This window comes from Antrostomus carolinensis, unplaced genomic scaffold (genome assembly GCF_000700745.2).
Source record: "Antrostomus carolinensis isolate BGI_N321 unplaced genomic scaffold, ASM70074v2 scaffold24752, whole genome shotgun sequence".
In the NCBI taxonomy this organism is placed as follows: domain Eukaryota; kingdom Metazoa; phylum Chordata; class Aves; order Caprimulgiformes; family Caprimulgidae; genus Antrostomus; species Antrostomus carolinensis.
This window is the reverse complement of record NW_010299327.1, coordinates 15,844-38,372: the sequence shown is the minus strand read 5'-3', so window position 1 is coordinate 38,372 and position 22,529 is coordinate 15,844. Positions and strand designations below refer to the sequence as shown.

The 22,529-nt window shown below is 40.9% G+C and overlaps 1 protein-coding gene across 1 annotated transcript; it reads right to left on the bottom strand.

Annotated features, from left to right (window-relative positions):
* Positions 1–335: 335 nt before the first annotated feature.
* Positions 336–22,253, bottom strand: CRTC1 (CREB regulated transcription coactivator 1; the record flags this gene model as incomplete). Its single annotated transcript, XM_010162771.2, has 13 exons — positions 22,143–22,253; positions 20,422–20,469; positions 17,100–17,237; positions 16,259–16,320; positions 15,293–15,387; positions 13,903–13,988; positions 13,464–13,507; positions 12,915–13,135; positions 10,009–10,145; positions 9,178–9,429; positions 6,851–6,952; positions 1,333–1,419; positions 336–516 (listed from the first exon to the last, which is right to left on the bottom strand). Coding segments are annotated over exons 1-13 (1,471 nt in total), but the record flags the coding sequence as incomplete, so codon positions are not given.
* Positions 22,254–22,529: the final 276 nt, after the last annotated feature.

Genomic DNA, 22,529 nt, shown 5'->3' with positions numbered 1-22,529 from the left:
GGTTGGCTGAGGCTTTGAGCAACCTGGTCTAGTGGAAGGTGTCCCTGCTGATGGCAGGGGGGTTGGAACTGGATGAGCTTTAAGGTCCCTTCCAACCCAAACCATTCTATGATTCTATGATCTTAAAGGGCTTTTCCAATCCAGGCAATTCTGTGTGACTCTATGGACACACCAGACCAGGAACACAAACATTTACACCAGGTGAAACAAAACCTTCAAAGGCAACAACACCCTTTTCCTTCCTTGGCTGAGTTCTAACATTGCACAATGAAGAGAAACACCGACACCACCGGGATGGTTTTACTGGTGGGTGAAATCTGTGATGATGTTCTTACCTGTAAGAATGATGTTGGGGATGTTTCCGTGGCTGGAGTAATTGAGCTGCTGCGAGTCCTGCAAGCTGCCATGACTGCCGGTGAGTCCCATCATGGCTGCCTGGGAGTAGTTAAGGGTGGAACAGGGGCTGTACAGGCTGTTGGAACTAATGGCGTTTTCTATCATATTAAACTGTTCAAGCTGAAGATCAAGGTAATAAAAGGAATTATTACTTCTAAATCATCAGGAAATACAGTAAAACAACTTACAAAGTTCAAGCACGGGAAGTAATGTTGAATGAGACAGGCAAACAAATTCATCTTTCGGTTTCGTTGATCAAAACATGGTCATATTTTCATTTAACTTTCCAGAAGAGTTTACTGCCAAATTCAGAGTGCAGGGGAAATGAGGAGAGGATGGATGCAGAAATAAAATGGTTGCTTTGGATATTAGAAGAACAAAAGAAAAGGCAGCTTTAAAACAAAGTAAAAAAAAACCAAACCCCATAATTCATGCTGTTAACTCAGGTATCTGCCCATCGAGCATCGCTTCTCAGAAGCTATTTCACAGTTGAATGAAGCAATGCACTGGTTGGCCAAACCAAAGCTATGGGTCAGCTCACTGGGTTTTGGTACCATGCACGAGTTGTTTGACAAATTCAGGAGTCAATATTGTTACCACCTACAAGTGAATCCTTCCCAAATGCAACTATGGCCAGAAATGTGGTTTTTAAATAATTTATTTACATTATTTTTAATCCAATCAACTTGGCAGAACACCTTTAAAAGCATCTGCTACAATGGCTAAGAGGGAGGAAAGGGAAGGAAGAGTGGAGAGGGAAAAAAGACAAAAAAGAAAAGAAAAGAAATCCCTGAGTACTGCAAACTAAAAATAACAGCAGTAAAACTATATGGACAAAGTGGGATTTCACAGAAAAGAATCAGAAGTTGATCTATATTTATTTTAAAGCTGAAAGTGGCCGAAATATAGCTGAAAATCGGAGATGAATTTGCTCACCTGATGGGATAGGGCATTAGCCTGCCTAGCTGTCATCTGCTGATCATAATAGGAGTCACCAAATACACTCCCCAGAATGGAAGAATGCTGAAAACAAAACAGAGTCTTTATGGTGCAAAAATCTCACAAACAGACGTACCCACGGCGTGCGAGTGACTCGAGCCTTCCGACCGGTTCTCCTCCAAGTTAGTTAGCAGTGCCCTTTGGGATTAACAACCACTAACCACCAGCAAATTCAGAAAATAGTCAGTATTTCCCTCCAAGACACAAAATCCTTCCACGTGAAGGATTTGTGCTTCCTTTTGTAAGCACAAAAAACACAATTAAACCAAACAAACTTTCCTGACGGAGGACGCACGACACGTGAAACTTCTGACTGATGAGAACAGACGAGCGCGCCGGGGAACACGAGAAAGAAAATCTGCAACTTCAGCTTGGGTTTTTTGGTGAACTTTTTCTTTTTTTTGGAGTGAAAAGACAAACCCCACACAGAAGGAAAAGGCAAGTTGAAAACAAAATGCAACGGGAAGCCGATCGCCAGCACGCAGGTGGTGAGGAACTCACCGTCCCTGCAGCCTCCTGCTCACGGAACAGCCGGCTTCGCTCAGGCTACGAGGTGCCAAAATAAAAACCTGCCATTTTAAAGTCATTTCACTTTAGCTGCAGATCAGAAAACTTAAGGAGAAAGCCTGGTAAAGCATGTTATCAGCAGTTCGAAGGAGGAATTCCTCAGCCTTGCTATCATTGTACTGTCCCTTCCAGCACAACAAGTGTTTATCAGTTATTCTCCATCATTTAACTTCTCCGCCCCAAGGGCAGCCAGGCACTGGAACAGGCGGCCCAGGGAGGTGGTGGAGTCACCTTCCCTGGTGGGATTTAGCAGACAGGTAGACGAGGTGCTGAGGGACATGGTTTAGAGGTGGAATTGGTAGTGTTGGGTTTATGGTTGGATTCAATGATCTTAAAGGTCTTTTCCAACCACTATGATTCTGTGTGTGTGATTCTGTGATCTAAAGGTGACCAAGAATTTGAGGTCAACATTTTAATACTATTCAGTACTGTCCTAAAGAATTGCCAGATATAAAAGAAATCACTAGGAGATCACTTCTTAATTAAAACTGACACAAATTCTGATACTCCAGGTAAAAAAAATAAAATAAATTAAAAATCCCCTGACAAAGAGCCTCTGTAAAAAATGGTGTCTATAAAAGACAACTTGAATCTGTATCCATCTTGAAAATAATTCAATACCTTGCATTTTCCAGCTTTAAAAGAGGAAGGCTACAAATTTTCTCTGTAGACACCTAAGCAGTGTATGAAATTAAGCAAAAGGAAATACCAGGAGAGAGTTGCACCAGCCACCGCAGGTGACAGCACTGGACACAGCCAACGATGAAGATACTCAAAAACCACGGGATGATGTTCACAACAGTGAACATAAAAATTTCAGTAAATATCACATTTTAAACATTCTCTTTCTTACATCAGTAGGAGCTTATTTGCAGGTTGCATGCAAGGAAAAGAATGGAAGTCTTGTATTAAAAACAACCCTAAATTGCCCCAAACCTCCATGAGGGGGGAGTATCAGGAAAGCAGTAACAATATATTCTTACAAACAAAAACCTTCCCACCTTCAGCCAGAATCCTCAGCTATCACATTATACAGATACTTTGGGATAAATGTGGCATCAAGGGAGGAATTCATCAAGTGAGAAGAGGACTCGGTGGAGGAAGGTGGCTGGAAGTTCAGCACACGCTGCGCGTGCTGCAAACCTCCTGGCTGAGCGGATCCTGTTTGATCCAGGAGCATCTCTGCAGAGCAGATCCCAGTGGCTGCACGTGAAGGTGAGGGGATGATCGGAATGCACTTGGAGAAGAGAGAAATGTGCTGCAGAACAGCACTGCTGGATGTCAGGAGGCTGGAAACATGAGTCAATGGACCTCCACGGTGCCGCATTTCAAACCCGATACTGGCGGAGTCAGAAAGGCAGCGGACAATCGTCGTCAGAGAAGATCAGAACCACAACTTCCCAGTAAGAAATGTCTGAACTAAATGAATTCAGCTCGTTCTTAAGACTGATTAAATAAAGCCTGAGCAAGAATAAACTTTCATGGACAAAAATAAGCCTTTGATTCACTTTCCTGGGCATTTATGACCCGTCACAGCAATGACCACAGAACCATAACGACATCTTTGCAGCTTAACACCCCACTCAGCGCCCGCCTTAGAACCAGGTAAAAATGGGAAATGGTTGTAACTGGAACCAGTCTTCCAATTTATCATCTGGTCCTCAAAACTACGGTGGCTGCTCTACCCCTGGTGTGAGACAGGGCTGTGAGGAAGGTATCAAACATCACGAGCAAAAGCCATATCACATCTGATACAGAGAAAAAGCAAAGCACTACTTAAATTAAAAACCCCAGACTTTTCTTTAAACCACTGCTATCTTGCTGCCCAGTCAAACTTTGCTCAACTACTTAAATTCCACGTTATCTGACCTGTTACATGTGCTACTATTTTAGTTTTATATACATCATTTTTAAATGGAGTCAGAGCGTAGAGCTAATGCAAGCAAGCAGATCAAGACCAGCCAAGCTTAACTCTACCACGAGGAAACGGTTCCCATCTGAAGTGGCAGGCATGGCTTCAGAACTGTGGGATGTTTTAGAACAATTTCTAATGAAAAATCTGCATTTCAGGATGTCACACACTCGAGGTGAATCAAAGCAGGTTTGGACTGGCACTAGAAATACAATTGTAATTCAAGAGCTCCAAAGAGAATCAAGGTTTTGGGTTTTTTCTTTTTAGCTTTAACTTCTGACATTTCATTTTTACAGAAGCTTTTCAGAAGCAGGGCAAAACCTGAAATCTTTGCATTCCACTCAGCATTGTTCCCATCCTAAAAAGTTTGGGCAACATGAAAAATAATAAACAGGAGACCAAAATGTATTTGTGCAAGTCTCTTTAGGAACTCCTAACAAAACATACAAGCCCGTATTTATTCCTCAGCTCTGAAGTACAGTGGTTCTTACATCTGTAAGCACTGAAACTCCCAAAGGAAATCAACTGGAAATGTCATTACTTCAACACTTCAGAGTCCTAAAATAATTTATCGACAACTCTGGGAAAAACATCTTGCTAACACCAATCTCCTCCAGAAACACTAGATGAGGTCTGTTTTGTCAACAGTACATCTTCTTGGGTTAATGATGTGGTGACTGCAAGGAGAAGAAAAAAAAAAGAAAAAAGCCCCAAACCACAAAACCCCTGGCTTAAATTATTAATCTAAAAATACATACCATATTATCCAGTATACAGCCATTCTACTCAAAAAAATAAGCAGATTTCTATCTAATTGGAACAGTGTGCCAGGTGTTAGAGGAGAAAAGCAAAGTAGTAATAAACAAGCCATTGTCAATGAAAAGCCATGCAAACACAAAGCTGAGAACTACGAGCAGAGCTTTTCAATTTGTGTTTGAACAGGAAAGACCTTCGTGTAACGAACACACAACTAAAAACACGAGAGCAAATAAGATTTGGAGATGTGGGAAAGATGAAAAATAACTTCTGGTGAATGAACCGTACGTGATAAAAATCAAAACCACAGCTTTTCTATTTTTAGAGCATGTCACTCGTCACAGTGATACGTTGCAGAAAGATTTGACCTAAAATTAATCAGTGAAAACGGGAGCAAGTGGAGGCCGCCTACCCGGTCACACCTACTTTGTCAGCCAGTGCCAGACTGTTCCACAACGGGCACGTTCTGCTGTTGGAACCAATCTGCCTTTCCTCTTGGCAGATTATTGACAGTCTCACAGACCCTGCTATTTGGGAACTGCCCCCATAATCACAACCAACTCAAATTTTGCTTCCAAATTGTTTTTTCTTCCCCCTGTTGCTTCTCTCTCTCTCTCTCTCTCTCTACGCTTCGTATTTGCAACCGCCACCGCCACAGCTCGCTCGCCACTGTCAGCTTTTGGTTCACTGATGGGAGCAGGAAAGCTGTCTCATTTTTAATTTAGCAAAAATAAAGAATTATGTGCGTATTTTTAAGAGGCCAATACTAAAGCAAAGTGCATTGATAAACCCTCTTCCTTTCACACAGAGTTACGGTGTCCCACTTAACTTGAAAACAGCAAAACCTAAGCAAGAATTTACAGGATAAAACAGGCCCAGCAGGGAAAAAATATAGTCCAGTGTGTGCTGCCCTGGGGAGAGCTTGCTGCACTTCAGTACTTTGGACTGACCAGAGGCAAAACACCCAAGAAAGAGTTCTTGAGAAATCAAGGGGGAAAGAAAATCAACGCAAAAATCAAAATCGGATACGCTGCCCCAGTGAGAACCGGACCTGAGAATCTGCAGCAAGACTGGCAACAGCTCTGCTCTACGTGACAGCCTAGAGGAACAGGTTTTCTTTGAGCCACACACAGAACACAGCAGAACTGGCAGAAGCAGGCAGAAGAGAGAGAAGTTAAGAAGCAATTCAGCAAGGGTTAAGAAAATCCAGACAGTCCTGACACTCGAATCTATTGCTGAGCTTACCAGTGACCTGTCTCTGGCTAATGGCAAGGAGAGACGAAGCTTCTGCTTTGGAACCATGAAGGGGCAGCACTTATTTAGATAGGATCTTCCTTACAGCCTTGAACGTTAAACGATGAAACAGAAAATGTATTTTCAGACTGTGATGCTCTGGGAAGAATTTCCTGCATCTTGTTTCTACAGGTGGGATTTAGGAACAGGGCAGCCATAGGGAGCTATCTGAGCAGCATCAGATTCTTTCTGTACTGAAAATGCACTCACTCCCTTATACTTTAGGGGCATCTCTAAAGGCTGCTTTGTTTTTAACTGTCTTGCTGCTGGCAGAGAAAAATTCTCTTTCATAGGATTACACACACACCCCAAGCTATGACTTGCATATAGGACATGTGGATGTATGAGTAGATACATACACGGGAAGAAACACCAGCTAGCATGCAAGAAAGCGTGTTTACTAACCTGCTACTTGCAAGCCACAAGATACAGCTACTAATTTTAAGAGCATTTTCTCCAGTGTTTTTGTTCAAAGTGTACATTCCCACATAAAAAAAAAGGTCCTGATGTAAATGGATTTGGCCACACGAGTGGTTATTTAGTGCCACAGGAGTTATCCTGCTGCAGAAGGCACTTAAGTTTCCCTCTCTCTCTCTCTCTCTTACTCTCCTGCCCTCCCAACCTTATCCATCAGCTCCTACGTGATATTGCTAATTGGAAGGGGTGTACCTGGAGGTTGTGTCCATGGTAGACCCCAAAGAAATAACTGAGTTTTAATAGAGTTCAAATAGTCACTTTGATCAATCAAAAGGCAATTCACCAGCTATTGAAAAACTCTGGAACTGAATGAAACTGCAAACAAGATGAGACATCAGTAATGCATGAGGCACAGACAGTTACAGTGAGACAACTATGGGTCAGTAATGGAGAGACTCAACTAAAAACAAACACAAGAAGCAAGGCCTGTGGAAGCACAGAGTCCCTTACTTGAGGGGAGCTGCCAGGAGAGAAGCCTTGATTGGAGACAGGAGAGGTGGGAGACTGGTTGGCTGGGGATCCAGCATTACTGCGGTACTGCTGGAGTGAAGCCTACAGAACAACACAGAATTAAAGACCATGGGATTGATGGAAGGTTGGAAAATTATAAACTTCTGGTGTACACAGCTCGAGGAACCATCCTCTTCAGCAATTCTTGGCTATGTATGAAGACAGGGTTACTGTGAACAATGCCATAAAAAGGAGAGAGTTAAGGTATCAGCGTGGCACGGGCTTGTCTGACTGAAGGGCTGAGAGCAGAACGCTGCTGTTGTACAACCAAAACCTGAAATATTTTCTCCCTCTTCTCAGTTATGCTCAATTAAAACAAACAAAAAAATCTGGTCCACCAGCAATTTAGGGAAAAGAAGTCTTGAAAGCTGGGAATAACTCAACAATAATGTACTTTACTCTTCAATTTAACTACCATCCCCACACATTCTTAACCTGTGTTTACACTGCCCTGGAAATCCTCCTCGTATGACTCCGCCTGGTCCTAAACAGCCTGGGTGTGTTATCAAGATTTGAAGTGTATAACCACGCAGACTGAAATCTGAAATCCTCCTCAAAGCTGCATTTTACCCCAGGAGATGGAACAGACTTTGTCTGAGAATTCACACTGTTTCACAGGTTTTTAGCAGTTATATTTACATTGTTCTCAGCCATCTTGTGAACACATTTGCAAAGATTTACCTTTTTTTTTTTTTTTTAGCTGTAAAGAACCCTGCATTTGAACAAATTAATAATCTTAATGGTATCCAAATAGGATGTTGCACTAATTAACATAAATAGTAAGTACAGCTCTTCTCATTATACTTCCTTTAGAAATTAACAGATGATTGAGGAAAACCTGCAATCCAGTACTTCTAGGAAAAGGAGTAATTTAATCAGACAGTTTTGCAGTGGAGAAGAACACTGTCCTACCAATGCTTTCTGACACCAAATTCTGTAAATCTCAAGAAAATATCTTTAACCCTTTCTGCTAGGCATTGTTACTTTAAACAGACATTCAAATTACAGCAAAATGAATGTCAATCCTGCTTTACAAAAACTGTGTAAAAGTTGTCAGTGAGACTGTAACGCAGCTCGAAGGGTTTTTGGATAAACTGGCTTTAAATTTAAGTTTATTTTTGTATTATTTTAGTTGCTTTAAAAGATAAGCACAGCACCCTAAAAGTTAAGGTCATAAAGAAGTTGAGGATGAGGAAAGCAAGACAGAAAGCAAAGAATAAAAATCAGAATTATCTGTACTGGTAGTTATGTATTAGAATTAAAACATTTGGACACATTTTGAGTCCAAAACATGGGTCGGTATCCTTTCCACCACGGGATTTGTCCTTCCCTCTTTCTCTTCCAATCCTAAAGGAAAGCAGTTTTTTTTCCAAGAAAAAAACAGCACAAACTGTTAAAAATTTCATCCACAAATGCAACCCACGATCAAGTGCTAGATCAATAGAGAATGATTTCTTCTCATTCTCAAACCAGTCACTGTCAGTACAACACTGCCAGGAGGACACAACAGGTCGGACACCAAGATCCCACACAGCAGGGCAGAATGAGCAGAGAACAAGCTGTGAAATTCTTCCCTAGCTAGCCTGAAACCCTGATCTCGACCTGCATTTTAGGTTTTCAGATGCAGAGAGACACAATATTTCATAACAGACCATGGGAAAACAAGCAAAAAAAAAGATATGTGCCCATAAACCATTGCTGTGTGTGGGTACACACTCCGTTTCTTCTGGGCATCTGAAGGCAGCCAGGAATCTCATTTTTGAAGATAATAATGTATGCTCTCAAATTCCTTCAAATGAAAGGGTTCTAAATGTAGGAAGTGTAAAAAATACCTGGTTCTCTCCAACTTTTGGAAAATGCTTGTTAGCAGGTTCCTACCAAAGTTCTGGTAAGTCCTCCACACTGTAGAACATACAGTGTGTTGGGGGCACGTTACATTTAACAGCCTGAGAATGTATCAATGCAACGGCAGCAGGAAGGTATGAAATAAATGCTGGTATATTTCAGCAGCTCTGATCAAATGTGGACTGGTGAGGGACACTGTTTTATGAAAACACAGCCACCCTAAACACCCATTAAAACCATTTTTTCCTTCTAGAAAGCATTTAAATGTGGATTTAACCACAAGCATTCTAAGTCTACTTCACACTCTGCCTAAAAGTGGAGTTATTACAAGGGCTGTCCAGCTTGGACTGGTGACACTACGCTGTACACTACCAGATTTTCCAAAGGAAAGCTCTCTCCCTTCCAGCTGTGCCCAAGCTTACCGAGTTGATGTCTATTCCCATTGACGGTTGGGTCTGGTTACCCGGAGGTGACTGTGGGATGGTAGAAGGTACCGTGACGGAGAGTGGGGGGAGCTGTGTTCCTCGCTGTAGACCAGAGGTCTGCATTAAAGGAGTATTCTGAGGCAGGGTACTTGCCACTTGGGTCTGCTGCTGTTGTTGGGAAGTTGTCTGGTTAAAAAACGGATATGGGGGAAGCTGCTGCTCCAGAGACAATGCATCCATAGCCACGGCCTTAAAAAGAAGGATTAAAATCATCCACGCTGGCAGGTAAACTCCCTTCATTTTCAAGCACATCAAGTTTCACACAAAGCAAACTGTACTAAGTCAACCTCATCTTGCACTTGAAACAATGTTACCTGAAGGTTCAAGAAACAGTCAAGAACATGTTTCAAAAGACTTAATATCACCTCAAACGTACAAAAAACAAATACTCTAAAAGCCCAGTTGAATGTCCAGAATTGACAATCCAGGTAGTCACAGAGTCACACTTATGGAACCAATTAAAAAAAGCTAATTGAGCTTCTCTGATGAACTAGGGAAATGTCTTTCAAATTTCACAACTATCTTTGGGACAATATCATTACTGCAAACTGCCCTAAAAGATGTTTTTTACCACGGTTCTAAAAAAGCAAAAGTAAAACCTGTCCCCTTTACAAATCTCTCTCCTCTTAAGGCTCTGAATTAACGAAGACATTTAAAGAAGAAAATTACAGAACAAAAGAGATGAAGTTACAGCCAGTGTCTCCCTAGGTAGAGCAAAACAATTCACCTGTGATTTTAAAAACATTCATTCTCCAAGTCAAGTCCTACCTGAGTGATTGGTGACAAGGGGGAAAGCGTAGGAGACATTTGCTGTGACTGTGGTCGCCTCGAGTCTGCACTCAAGGAGAGAGGGCTGACAGCCGGCTGGCGGTGCTGCTGGGAAGGGGCTGGCGTCGTCGTCATTCCTGCAGGAAGGAAAAACCAGCTTAAAAGGGAACAGAGCAATGGTTTATTGATATTTCTATGTTGGTAATTACCTAAACGATGAAAAATGACTGGTGTAAGTGGACAACCACTTAATGCAAAGTGCTGAATGGGCCTCGGCCAATCAGGCTGAAACTCGTTAGCTACTTTGCAATTAATTTTGTCAAGCTGAAGAGGATCAGGAAGATGAGAGGAAGATCCCTGTGGTTTATTCTGGACCAAAACCAGTCACGGTTGTTCAGGTTTGTGAGCAGACACTGATGTGAATTGAGACAGGCAGAGCAGCTTCAGTGCTTTCCAGAAACCATGGGTATGGTTCTCGTGCTCCTCCCGGGCACTGAACCCAGGAAAAGCACATTCTGCTCTATTTGCAAGGGCTCAAACTTCAGGAAAGAAGATAACAGATCATGTAACAAGACTAATCAGCGGGCACTTACAATGTTATAAAAGCAAACACCTATTTAATGGAAAATGCAGAAGAAAAACTGGTTACACAGGAAGTACTCCATTTTTACTGGCCTACCAGTGCACAGGAAGGCAGGAAATATCCTTCACACTCTCAAGAGCCACGACCTAGCAGGGGGTAGGGATAAACAATCCAAGTATTGTAATATTGTTCAAACACACAACAAAAGTCTGGAAGTTTTGAAACCTCTCCTATTTTCTGCCTCACCCTAGAGGAATCGAAACACCCTGGAAAGTGATTTCAGGACAATCTAGCTAGAGAGCTGTTCTTCTAGAGCTGCCAGAAAGGAGGAATTCACAAGATCCTGAGAGCTCCTAGGCACTTGGCAAATGTTCAAGGCTTCCAGGCAGGCTGCCAGGGAGCCAGGAAGTCCAGGCTGCCAAGGAGCCAGCAGGCAAACTGGCTCAAACCACGCGGATTCTGAAGACTGCCTGGCTTCCCCTGCGATGTTTTCAAAATCAACACCGTCTCACGGAACATGTCAGCGAACTGACAAACTCAAATGTACAAATGTGTTGTCTGAAATTGCTGCTGGTTCTCTGTAACCTGACAGGTGTTTGTTTTCCCACCTTTTCTTGGGGCTGCTGAGGACAGGCCCGTGCAAAGCACAGAGCTCCTGCAAAAGGTTCAAAAGCATTTATGTTCTCAAGAGCTGGAAGATAAAGAGAGGCAAGGAGGGTTTGGGAAAAAAATCAGTTAAAAAAGCATCAAACACTGACCATGCCAATGATTAAACTATGGGATAGTCTCCAAAGAGAAGCAGGAGAATCATCAAAGAGCTTATCTTTTTAATTGGGTACGTCTTTGATAGATCAGGAAATGTTTTCAAAGCAATTAGACACTTACTGGTTTGGTTTTAGACCGTTTACTTTGCTAATTACAGGTATGGCAAAAAAATTAGCAACCCAGTCTGACCTAACTTCATGCAAGTAGTGTCTTTTTTTATACACACAATAGCTCTGTGTACAAAAACTGACAGCCCATCTCTGAAACATTGCAGAGTCTCTTTTGAGACCAGAAAACTTGTGAAAGGATGCTGAAAGCTGCTGACCTGCTCTGTACTCAAATGGTTAAAGCACCTCCTTGCTTTGTTCTTAAATATAACTGCTCAGACATAACACTGCATTAACCTGATTAGAATTATTTCCTTTTCCTAATAGATGAGAGGATTTTTAAGTGGGTAAAGGAATCCTGCCCAACACAGGAAATATATTTGTATTTTTGGATAGAGCGCCTTATTTCTATTCTAGGAATCAACTGACTGCAATTGTCAGTGACAATAAAAAAATGCAACCCTCTTCACAACTATTTGAGTATGACCCAGTGAAATTACCTCAAAAATAATCACTGGGTTAGGCTGTTTGTCTATAAAGTCAAATTTAATCCTGAAATTATCAAGTGATCAGTAATTGCCAGCATAGCAAATGATGTTTGTTGGTGGTTTTGGGGTTTGTTATTTTTTTTTTGCGTGTGTGTGTTTTGTTTTGGGTTTTTTTAAAATAAAATTATCAGTATTGCCAAAATCCCAAAACCCTAACAAACACAACTCAGACTCACCGTGCTGAACAGCTCAAACAGCAACAGCACTCGAGAAGAACTTGCAACAAAAACTACACTGCTAGGAAGGCAACAATTTCAACAGCAAAGCACCACAGTGAGAGCTGGGAGATATTAAGGGGCACGCTTGGTATTATTTCCCACATCCCTGCTATATTATGTAGCCTAAATATACAGGATATTTTCGAAACTTAAGCAAACTGACAAAAACTAGCACACTTTGTAAAGGTTCCATGTGATTCTTGACTGCTCAAAAGAGAAAATTTGCTTTAGATGAAGAAAGCAATGTTCTCTCTCCAAAAGAATCCTCACACTGAGAAAAACAAAACCACTCTAAAGGAATGAAAACAAAAGTCCTATTAAGATATTTCCATAACACAAGTGCTGTCGGGGTTAAGTACAACGAGTGACAAGGGAGGCATGATTTGGATGCTCCTCTCTCCTGTAGTTTTATATATAAATTAAACAAGAAAAGCAGATTTGGGCACCAAGAATGTAAGAAAAATGAAAGATAATTTGCAAGTCATATAACCAAATACAGTTTTCTCACTTTTTCACACAGAAATGGCTTGATAAAACTTGTTTACAAAGAACCATCAATCAACAGCGAAGCGCAATTACCTCTCAGACAAAACAGTAACATTCAGCAAATGCAACTGCCAGAACTTCAGACAAAGTGACATATTATGGACAATCTGGTAAAAACACCTCAGAGTTATGATCTTACCCTGATTGGCAGTGCTGATGCCCAAGTGAGTCAGATTGGCAGCAAGATTTCCGGTACTATTGGAGCTACTCAGGGCTGGGAATGTGGATTCCTCAGGATCTAACGGTGTTGGGAGAGGGGAAGGGAAATGGATGTTTGTCAGGTCTGGCAGGGAGCCACCTGTGTTATGCGTAGCAGGAATCAGTGTTGTAGTGTTTTCCTGGTCAGCTGATGGAAAGATGCTAAATAAGGGAGAAAGGAAAAAAAAAAAAAAGAAGAAAGAAAAAGAAAAAGACACCTCTCAATTTAAATTTCAGCCTGGACAGATCTTTATAAAATCTTTTTAAAAAAGGAAGGTGCCTTATACAGAACTATATATTGTATTTCTGATAAACCAGAGATGTAACAGCCAATGGGTCACTCAGAGGTTCTGGCTTGTCTTGTATCTATTGCAGTGTTGTAATGTCTAAGGGCTTTTCAGAAAACTCAAAAGCAAGAGGATATTCAATATACAACATTCTTAAAGATCTCAATGTTCTTGGGGGAAAAAAAAAATTGCTCAAAACTTACTTGATTCCTGGAACTTCACATGATTTAGGTCTTGATGACCCAGTCTAAAACAGAAGGAAGACATTTTTAAAGGCAAAGATAGGGACAGAGATTAATGCTTAGGATCAATTTCAGCTAGGAAGTTTTATTTAATTTAAAAGCTATTCTTCTGCACAAGAGCTCTGTGAAGCTCTTAGAAGGTATTTGTCACCTTTATTGCTTTATTGGCCCATCAAGGTTCAAATTTAAAGAGTTTCTCCTGATATAATCAAACATGTGCATGCACACACACATATAAAGTGCCTTTCTGATCTAATATTTAGTGATTTGTTGCTAAATATAACATTTAATCTCTAATCTCTGCAACTAGTTTGTTTTGGTTGACAATATTTAATGGATTAATTTACCTAAATATGTTTAGAAAATAAGATTTCTACACTTTGAAATGTGAGATCCTTACCTTTTTAGTGTCCCATCCTTGCTTAGAGAGGGTTTTGTCTGCCTCAGAGGTGGTTTCCTCCATTCCAGGGACAGTCAGTAATAAAACTAAAAAACGAGAACAAAAGGAATCATATCATAATATTAAGCTTCTCAATAAGAAATTTTCAGATTGGAAGTTTAACTATTTGAAAACTCTTAAGTAAACTATTATCAAAGAATAGGAAACAGTAGTGCTCTACTGTTATGAGACAATTTTTTTTAAAAAATGAACACCAAAAGAGACTAAAATTGTATTTAATTAGCAAGGAGACATTATCAGCTTCAAAAAAACCCCAAACCCACAAATAATACTTTAAAAAATTGGGGCTTCCAATTTAGTCTGCTTAGATCTAAATGGAAGAGTGTATCTTGGGCCCTAGTTTGTCCAATCTTCTGCATTTTTCCCAAGTCATGTACACCTGCTACATTGAATGGGTGGCCAACAGGACAATTCCAGGGGAGAAAATTCCAAACCATCTTCCCTGGAATAAAGAAACACTATAAAGCTGTTACTTCTCCATATTCCAAGCACATTTGTTTGTTCAAAACAATCTACAGTTTCATCATTTTAATAGGAAGGTGACAAAGAAACATTGAAAGAAAGCCCAGAGAGATGTGTCAACAGAAACCTTTCACGCTGATGACTATGAATCCGTATTTATGCAATTCTGTTTAAGATGATCATTATTTAATGTTTTACAGCTCTAGAAATATCCAGAAGAGTTGCAGTGCAGCGCACACGTGTCTGAGGGTTGTTCATTCACCTGTCTCAGTGTGGTTGTTGAAGGATTAAATTTCTCTGCACAGATTTAAGAACTTTTAATGTGTTTCTTGAACTGACAGCAGAGGGCACCAGAATTGTTAGTGCCAGAGGTCTGCGCTGCTCCAGCTTCTAACTGGAAATGTCACCAGGGAGGACTGTTTGTAAGTGCTGCCTCTGAGCACACACTCACCAGTGATTGTGACCCTGTAAATAAAAACTACATGAAGTCTTGTCACTGTGAGATATTGTATCACTGACCATGAAATGTGGGTGATCACTACACGTGTCTAGAACTTACTACAAACCGCAAAGCTCTAGTAGAGCAGTCACCAGAGCCCCACAAGCTCAGATTACTTTTCCCCATAGGGCAGGGTCTTAGAATCACAAAATACCAGGCTCAGGAAAATATTCTATCTTAGCTTTGTGTCACCTTTTCTGCATTTCAGTACCCAGAAGAGTAAATATCTTCCTTTGTTCCGATTCCTGTGTAAGTGAACACGTAAATACTCGTATGCATAGACACAGATCAACACCAATACACGGGCATATAATCTGAAGTACAATTCTTTGAAGGTTACAAATATTTTCCCTGTTTTTCTCTGTTTACCTCTTTTCTGCTGCATGTCCTGTGACCCTCCTGAAAAGGATTCTTGTTGAGCTGGAGTCATAGTACTCTGGTGCAAGGCAGAATCGGAATTTGTCCTAAAAGGAAGGCCAAAAAAACCATTTTTATTATCAGTTTCTCTAAATAAAAGAATGCTTAATCTGAGATGAAGGTAACCAACTCAGTAAAACTTGAATATTCTGCATTAAAAACCTGAAATCTATATATGGCATATACCAGGCACAATTTCCTTGTGAAACAATTAATTCATGGACTAAATTAGTTCAAGTTTGAAGAGCAATTGTTTCAATAATGGATTAAGAGGAATATGGGATAAATTGGTTACTGTAGCTAGCAAATAATTTTATATGCTTTGTTAAGATTCTATATGACCAAATAATGTAATTTTTAAATTGAAAGCTGCTTATACACACTTGGGTTATACTGGTCTTTGAAAAGAAACCATCCCTGTTTCACAGGGAGGGAAAGTGACTGGTTCAGGACGTGTGGGTGTTGTGGAGACGGAAACCTCTACAGCCAACACACCCCTCATGATGAGCTGTCCTTCACTTGTGAGCACAGGCCACCACTCAGGCAACCCGGCAACTCCAACATCAGGAGCACGAGGGGAAGGAACAGGCAACTCAGTGCTCCTTTCCACACATGCAAGGGCAGACTAGAAATAGCCAATTCTTTTACAACTCATCTGTTTTGGGGTATGCCTTGGAACACCTGGCAAGATTTACCCTTAAAAAGACCATGTTAGCTGACACACCTGAAGTTTGAAAGTTATCTGAAAGAATAAGCATAATAGAAGAAAAAAAAAAATCTAAATTCAGGAAGGGATGGCAATTCAGATGACCAACTGCTGTGAGGAACAGTAAAGGCTTTTGTTGCACATGGAAGTGCTGGAGTATCAGAGGACACAGTTCAAATACTAACACACACACACAGGACTGTGCTACTCACCTTCTCCAGCTTGTGTCTGATGGAGGTGACAGGTACACAGTGCCGTACGGACAACTGTCCACGTGATCCCATCAGTTAAGGGGAAGAACACCACATTCCCACTTAAGTAGGTGGCCTATTTGAATTTTGAATCACCCTGTCAGAACCACTAAGCCCACATGAGAAAGGCAAGCAGACCCCCTATGGGGATCATACTGACTTTAAAAAGATACTCAAATTATTATCTGGACTGTTGTAATGTTTGAGCAACAGGACAATCATCTTCCTTTTCCCTTTCTGAGCATCTAACACATCCCTGAGAAGCCATCATCCCTCCGCTCTCCCACTCACACAGCCCCTTTAGCCCCATCAAGCCAGTCTGATTGCAGTACATTGTAAGCCAGTCAGAAATAATAAGGTAATTCATTTTCACAAATGGCCAGAAGAAACAGCGCTTGGCAAATGCTGAACTGATGAATCAACTCGCAATAAAACGCACAATGAACTGCAAAGAATTATTCTGGTTTGGATTTACTCAGTTCTGAAGGGAAACTCAAGTTTCACCAAGACTGCCTTGCCTTTTCCATCAAAGGATCTCAATCCCTCTCAGCTTCATACGTATCATTATCCTCACCTAGAGCTGAAGAAACAGAGAAAGATAAATGCTTACTTTACAGAATAGTAAGTATTTATAGACTGTATCACAGTTCAGGAAAAGCAGATGACATTAACTGCGTGGAGATGGGAATCAACTCCACTGACAGGTGAGGAGGGAAGGAAAAAGGGAACTGTAAAATCTGAAAACTGTGATATTGTAGAAAAGGTAGGTGTGTTCACTGCCAGCTCATAAACCAAAGGATATTTGTCTTCCGTGTTTATCCACAGAGAGAGGGCGTCGATGGGGGGAGCCGAGGCGGTTTCTGTCACGATACACTCTGTCCACCAGCCCGTGATGCCGAGTTGTTCTGCTTGTGTCCAACCCTGATGACTGAAAAGGAGTCTGAGAGAGACACATCAGGTTATAAGCAGAAAATTACACGCACGAGCAGTCTGCCCAGAACCTACTCATACTGTATGCAAGGCTGTATTATTCTAAGGAACAAAACTCCAAACAGATATGGACAAGTTGTAACCACATAATATTTTTCCTCCAACATCATTTTCACTATTAGCCATGGAGAGCAATTGCCAAGGCTTAGCTCTTCCAGACAAGAGATTAGAGACAAGCGGAGGCAGACCACGCTAGACCTGCCCTCTCATAAATCAGCACTGCTCTCCAACCTTTGTATCACTAAAATACCACACGTGAGCGTGGCAGGGAGCCTGCTGACAACTGCTGGTCACATTCCCTCGGTGTAGCATGCAGCATGCATCCAGAAGGAACATGCTGAGCTTAAACTACAAGGGCAGGAGATGCAGGACAAAGATGCACAGTGAGCCTAACGTACGCCAGGTTCTCTCAACACTTCCTTTCACCCCTCCTTTCAGTGTAATTACTTTAAGGGGACACTGAGAGAATTAAAAGAAAAAGGAAAAAAAAAAGCCATTTCCTTCCTCCTCTGTCTAGAAAAAGTTACAGCATGGAATAGTTTTTAAACGATTCTCATTTCATTCAGGTTGCACAGTGAACCCAGGTGGGTCGGATCCACTTTGAATCTTATCGGCGTCGGTGTCTGGAGAGTGTTTACTTGTCAGCAACAGACTTCAGAGAATGAGGATGGCAGAGAACAGACAGGGAAGAAGAATTCCCAGGCTAAACTGGAAGACTTCCACATTTTCAAAAGCCCCTTCCCAGCATATACCTGCGGGGGGTAGGGAAAGGAAGTACCAAATGGTCAACCTCTGCTCGTACTTTAACAGCAATATATGGGTCTCTGGGGAAAAAAAAAAGCTACACAGTCTTCCACTCCTTGCCAATGTGAACAGCTTTGTTGAGTCCCTCAACACCATCTGTTTGGAAATCCAAAATTTCCTCCTCCATTCAGGTGCTGCACGTGGCAAATGCACTGTCCTGTCTGCCAAGCCATGAAACCATCTGGCTTGGAAATTAATCTTTTTTCTTTCCTTTCCTTTCCTTTTTTCTTTTTTTTTTTTTTTTTAAGTGTCCACTTTTAGCTGTTTAAATGATTATTTCTACAAAGTTTTACGTTTTATTTTTAAATATTTTGTTTGTAATGACTTTTTTAAAAGAGTCTTTCTACTATTTTAAACTCTTTTCTATTTAGCAAATATTAGTCTCCTCTCCTTCTATGCACACACAATCTGTGTTAATAAAAATGGATGCAAAGTGGCTGTGGTGTTTATTTTCTCATTTCAGGGCCAACACTTTATATGCAGCAGAATATTGTTTAAGTCAACATGGGACTAGCAAGAGAGCACAGTGACTTTTTACTGCCCTCTCATCCACTAAGGTGTTTTGCTTCAGTTCCTTAGCAAGCATGACTTTCTTGTATGAAGACTTCAAAACCTCAAGTCACAGCATCTCAATTTTAAGTATTCTCAATTAAAATATGTTGGTTTAACCTCTGATGCAAACACTGAATAAAAATCTAGTTCTACCCAACTGGCACCACACAGAACTGTGAATATTCATCATTCTTAACAGTAACAAAAGGTCTCAAAACTCTTCCTTGTACTGTTGTTACATCAATTCTACCCCGAGGGGCAGCAAAATTTGCAAATGCATGCATGCCTTGGAGGTCAAGAGGAGAAGCAATTTCTTATGTCAGTGGTCTCAACCACGATGTTACTAAAAAAGGAGAAGCCAGTTTGAAGCATACAGAATGCAGACCTCACCTGGATTTAAAAGGAAGCCAATACAGACAAAAAGCTGAATGTAAAAATCATTATTTCTTAAGTTTTCCCTTTTTTTTTTGTACAACTTCCACATAAAAAACCAACAAAAATCTAGTTTGAGTGCAACAGTGGCACAAATAAACATGGATCATGCTCCGTCACAGGGCTACAATTTACAGAGCGAGGAATTTGGGGGCAATGCTGTTCTCTGGCTTTCCAGGAACAGAGATCCCAAGTGAATCCCCAGCTTGCTTAGGGAAATCAGAAAAGACAAACAACTGAGAAAATGGGTATCACCTCTAACAGGGCTGGCTTCCCTCAGCAACCATCCCATGAAACTTACTCTGGATCAAACACCAGGCAAAAAACCATTTTCATTAAAATCCCCAACTCTGAAGGGCGTGTGATACTTAACTAGAGTAACCAACTGTGATTAAAAAGAAAGAGAACAGATCTGAGCATCAATTTTATTTTGAAAATGAAGAACTAGAACTGTTTTGCTTCCCTGAAAAGCATTCAAGGATTTGATATTAGAATCAAAACTCTACAAAATATTATATATAGATATTAGATATTAGGAAGAAGTTCTTCACTGTGAGGGTGGTCAGACACTGGAACAGGTTGCCCAAGGAAGTTGTGGATGCCCCCTCCCTGGAAGTGTTCTCGGCCAGGTTGGATGAGGCTTTGAGCAACCTGGTCTAGTGGAAGGTGTCCCTGCTGCTGGCAGGGGGGTTGGAACTGGATGAGCTTTAAGGTCCCTTCCAACCCAAACCAATCTATGATTCTATATATAAAAAAAAGCAGCTAAATACAGACAGGAAGGAAAAAGCTCAGTGCTCTAAAGCAACAGTGTCCCTTTAAGATTTATCAAGACATTGCCTTCAGAAATAAAAACAAACAGGGTGGATGAGGGGGAAAGAGAGGAGTGGTACCTACTGACAGTTTCCATGTCAGTGCCCCCGGTGACAAGCAGCGTTTGGATCATCATTCTGCCTTTCCCAAGGGAGTTTAACATGCAGGCTAAGCGCACATGCTCGGAGATTGCTTAAATCACAGGCCAAGACAGTGCCAAAGAAACCACCATCTGCATCAAATTAATCCCCCCATAAATCATAAGTAACAAAAAAAATAAAATCACATGACAGATCACAGCAAGTCCAGGGAGTCTGTACAGGAATTATTATGCATGTTCCAAACTGGGATGCATGGCAAAACCTGTATTTATGTGACAGACCGTAAACTCCTTTGGAGCTGGGAAGGTGAATCAAATAAATACTGTGCATAGCAGAAAAAAAAAGAGTGTAACATGTGCTAAAATACGTATCTACCTGGGCAAACAGGACACCAGTCCTAAATACGTATTAGCACAAACCTAAATACTTGTTTACCAAAGAGACAGGAACTGCTCCAAAGGTTTCTGCCAGAGTTCCGTTGTGCTGTAAATGCAAAGAACCAAGATTCTCAGACACCAAGGCTCTCACCAGAGACAAGCAGACAGGTTTCACCTGCTCGCCATATCGTACAGTTATCTTTTGGCAATTTCACCTATTTTTTCATCTATTTTTGGCAATTCACCTATTTTTTCATCTATTTTTGGCAACTCACCTATTTTAGCTTAAAATTGAAAAACCTGGAAACTATTTGTCACTGATACAATACACGGGTTTATTTTGTTGCTTGTATTTGTTACCTCGAACTGTATCAACTTTGGGTTTTTGTGTGTGTGGGGAAAAAAAAATATATATAAAAACCTGGAGTTTAAGGACAATTTGTTTCTGTATCCTCCTCCAGTCATTCATAAATTTTCAAATACTCACTTTCAAGCACTCTGTTAGTTTCAGGACTGAGAGAGTCTATGTAATAACCATCATCAATAGCCACCAAGCACAAAAATATTGAAATATACTGAAATATTATTGCTTAAAAAGAACAGCACCTATGAACCTCCTTAAAAAAAACCCCAAAACTAAAGACAAAATCAGTGGATCTTGAAAAGACCAGATGTTTGTGGAATAACACGAAGGACTTCATCACATTACAAACCTCTGCACTGTGTTCCCTAAAGGCAACCAGATTAAAACAGACACTCGCTTCTCCTCTTGCACAAGATTCAAGCTTTTAAACTCCACAAATTCAGCTGTCTACATGTATTTCAAAATGCACAGAGGACGTCATCAATATTTTCTCTGTATTTATTAAGCCAGCCTTCATCAGAAAACCACAAACTGCAAAAAAAATTAACTCTTACCACATCCTTGTGAGATAAAATGTAAAAGTTATTACTCAAAAAAGGAAAACTAATGGAGAAATTTTAAGTACTGTGAGCACCCTAAATCAACTAACTATAGAAATCAGGAGTCCCAAAATTATCCATCACCTAATCCTATCCACTGCAGAAAATCTTCTGTCTAAAATATGTTTATTAACAGCAAAACATTCACCTACAAGACTGATTTTCTGCTGATAGTGTATTAGCTCTGGATTGGCAATAGCAGGCGAAAAGAAAAAAACCAAAACAGTACATCTAGTACATCTCTCTACATTTACTTTTCAGTCAGCCCAAAGAAAAATGACTGTTCTGATCCTGGTTTGTGTCCCATTCCCCTTTCTCCTCTCCTAAAATCCATGCACTACTCCCATGGAACATGCACACTGCCATGGACACCCTCTTCCACACCCCTCCATCTCCCAGAGCTTTCCACATCACCTTCCATTATTTGCTTACCCCCTTGCTTTGAGTACAGAGTATCTTCACTGAAGATTTCTATTGGTACTGAACAAAAAAAACCCCACCCCTACTGCCATCCTGAACATTCACTGAGCAACAAATCCCACTGCCTCTGCATATTCTTGACACAGAAGTATCACAACTGGGGACAGGAGAACTAATATCTAACACCACACATATATGACACAAAAATATCCACACATCCCATACACAACTGTGTTCCATTCCAAAAGAGTGAACATTTTTAAACCAGTATGATTTGCTGAGGCCACGGTGCTATGTTCTGAACCAGCAGCCACCTCATGGTGTCCTGTGAGGGAAAAACAGCACGCAGGCAGAGTATTCAGCAAGAAAAAGAAAGAAACAGCCTATTAAACTCACCTGGAAGGGCAGATCCATGGCACTGTTTCCAATCTGATTCACATTTGGCAGTGACCCACCGTAGTACTGGCCACGACTCTGTCCCAGTTGCAAATACTGGGTTTTCTGAAGCTGTAACTAAAAGAAAAAGGAGAAGGGAAGTGTAAGGGCAACTCATTTTTTCTTTTCCTCAACTGTTTTTAACTGACTCAACTCGACACCACGTCCATCATCACCGAGAGAATACCATCTATAAACAGCACGAATTCAGCTTCTGCGACTGGATGTCAACCCTCTCCACAAAGCACAGTTGGCAAACTGCCACATTACATCTTGAGTGAGAGTGTAAAGGAGAAAAATCAACTTCATAGTCAGCAATCATATCCAATTTCCAACAAATAACCACAT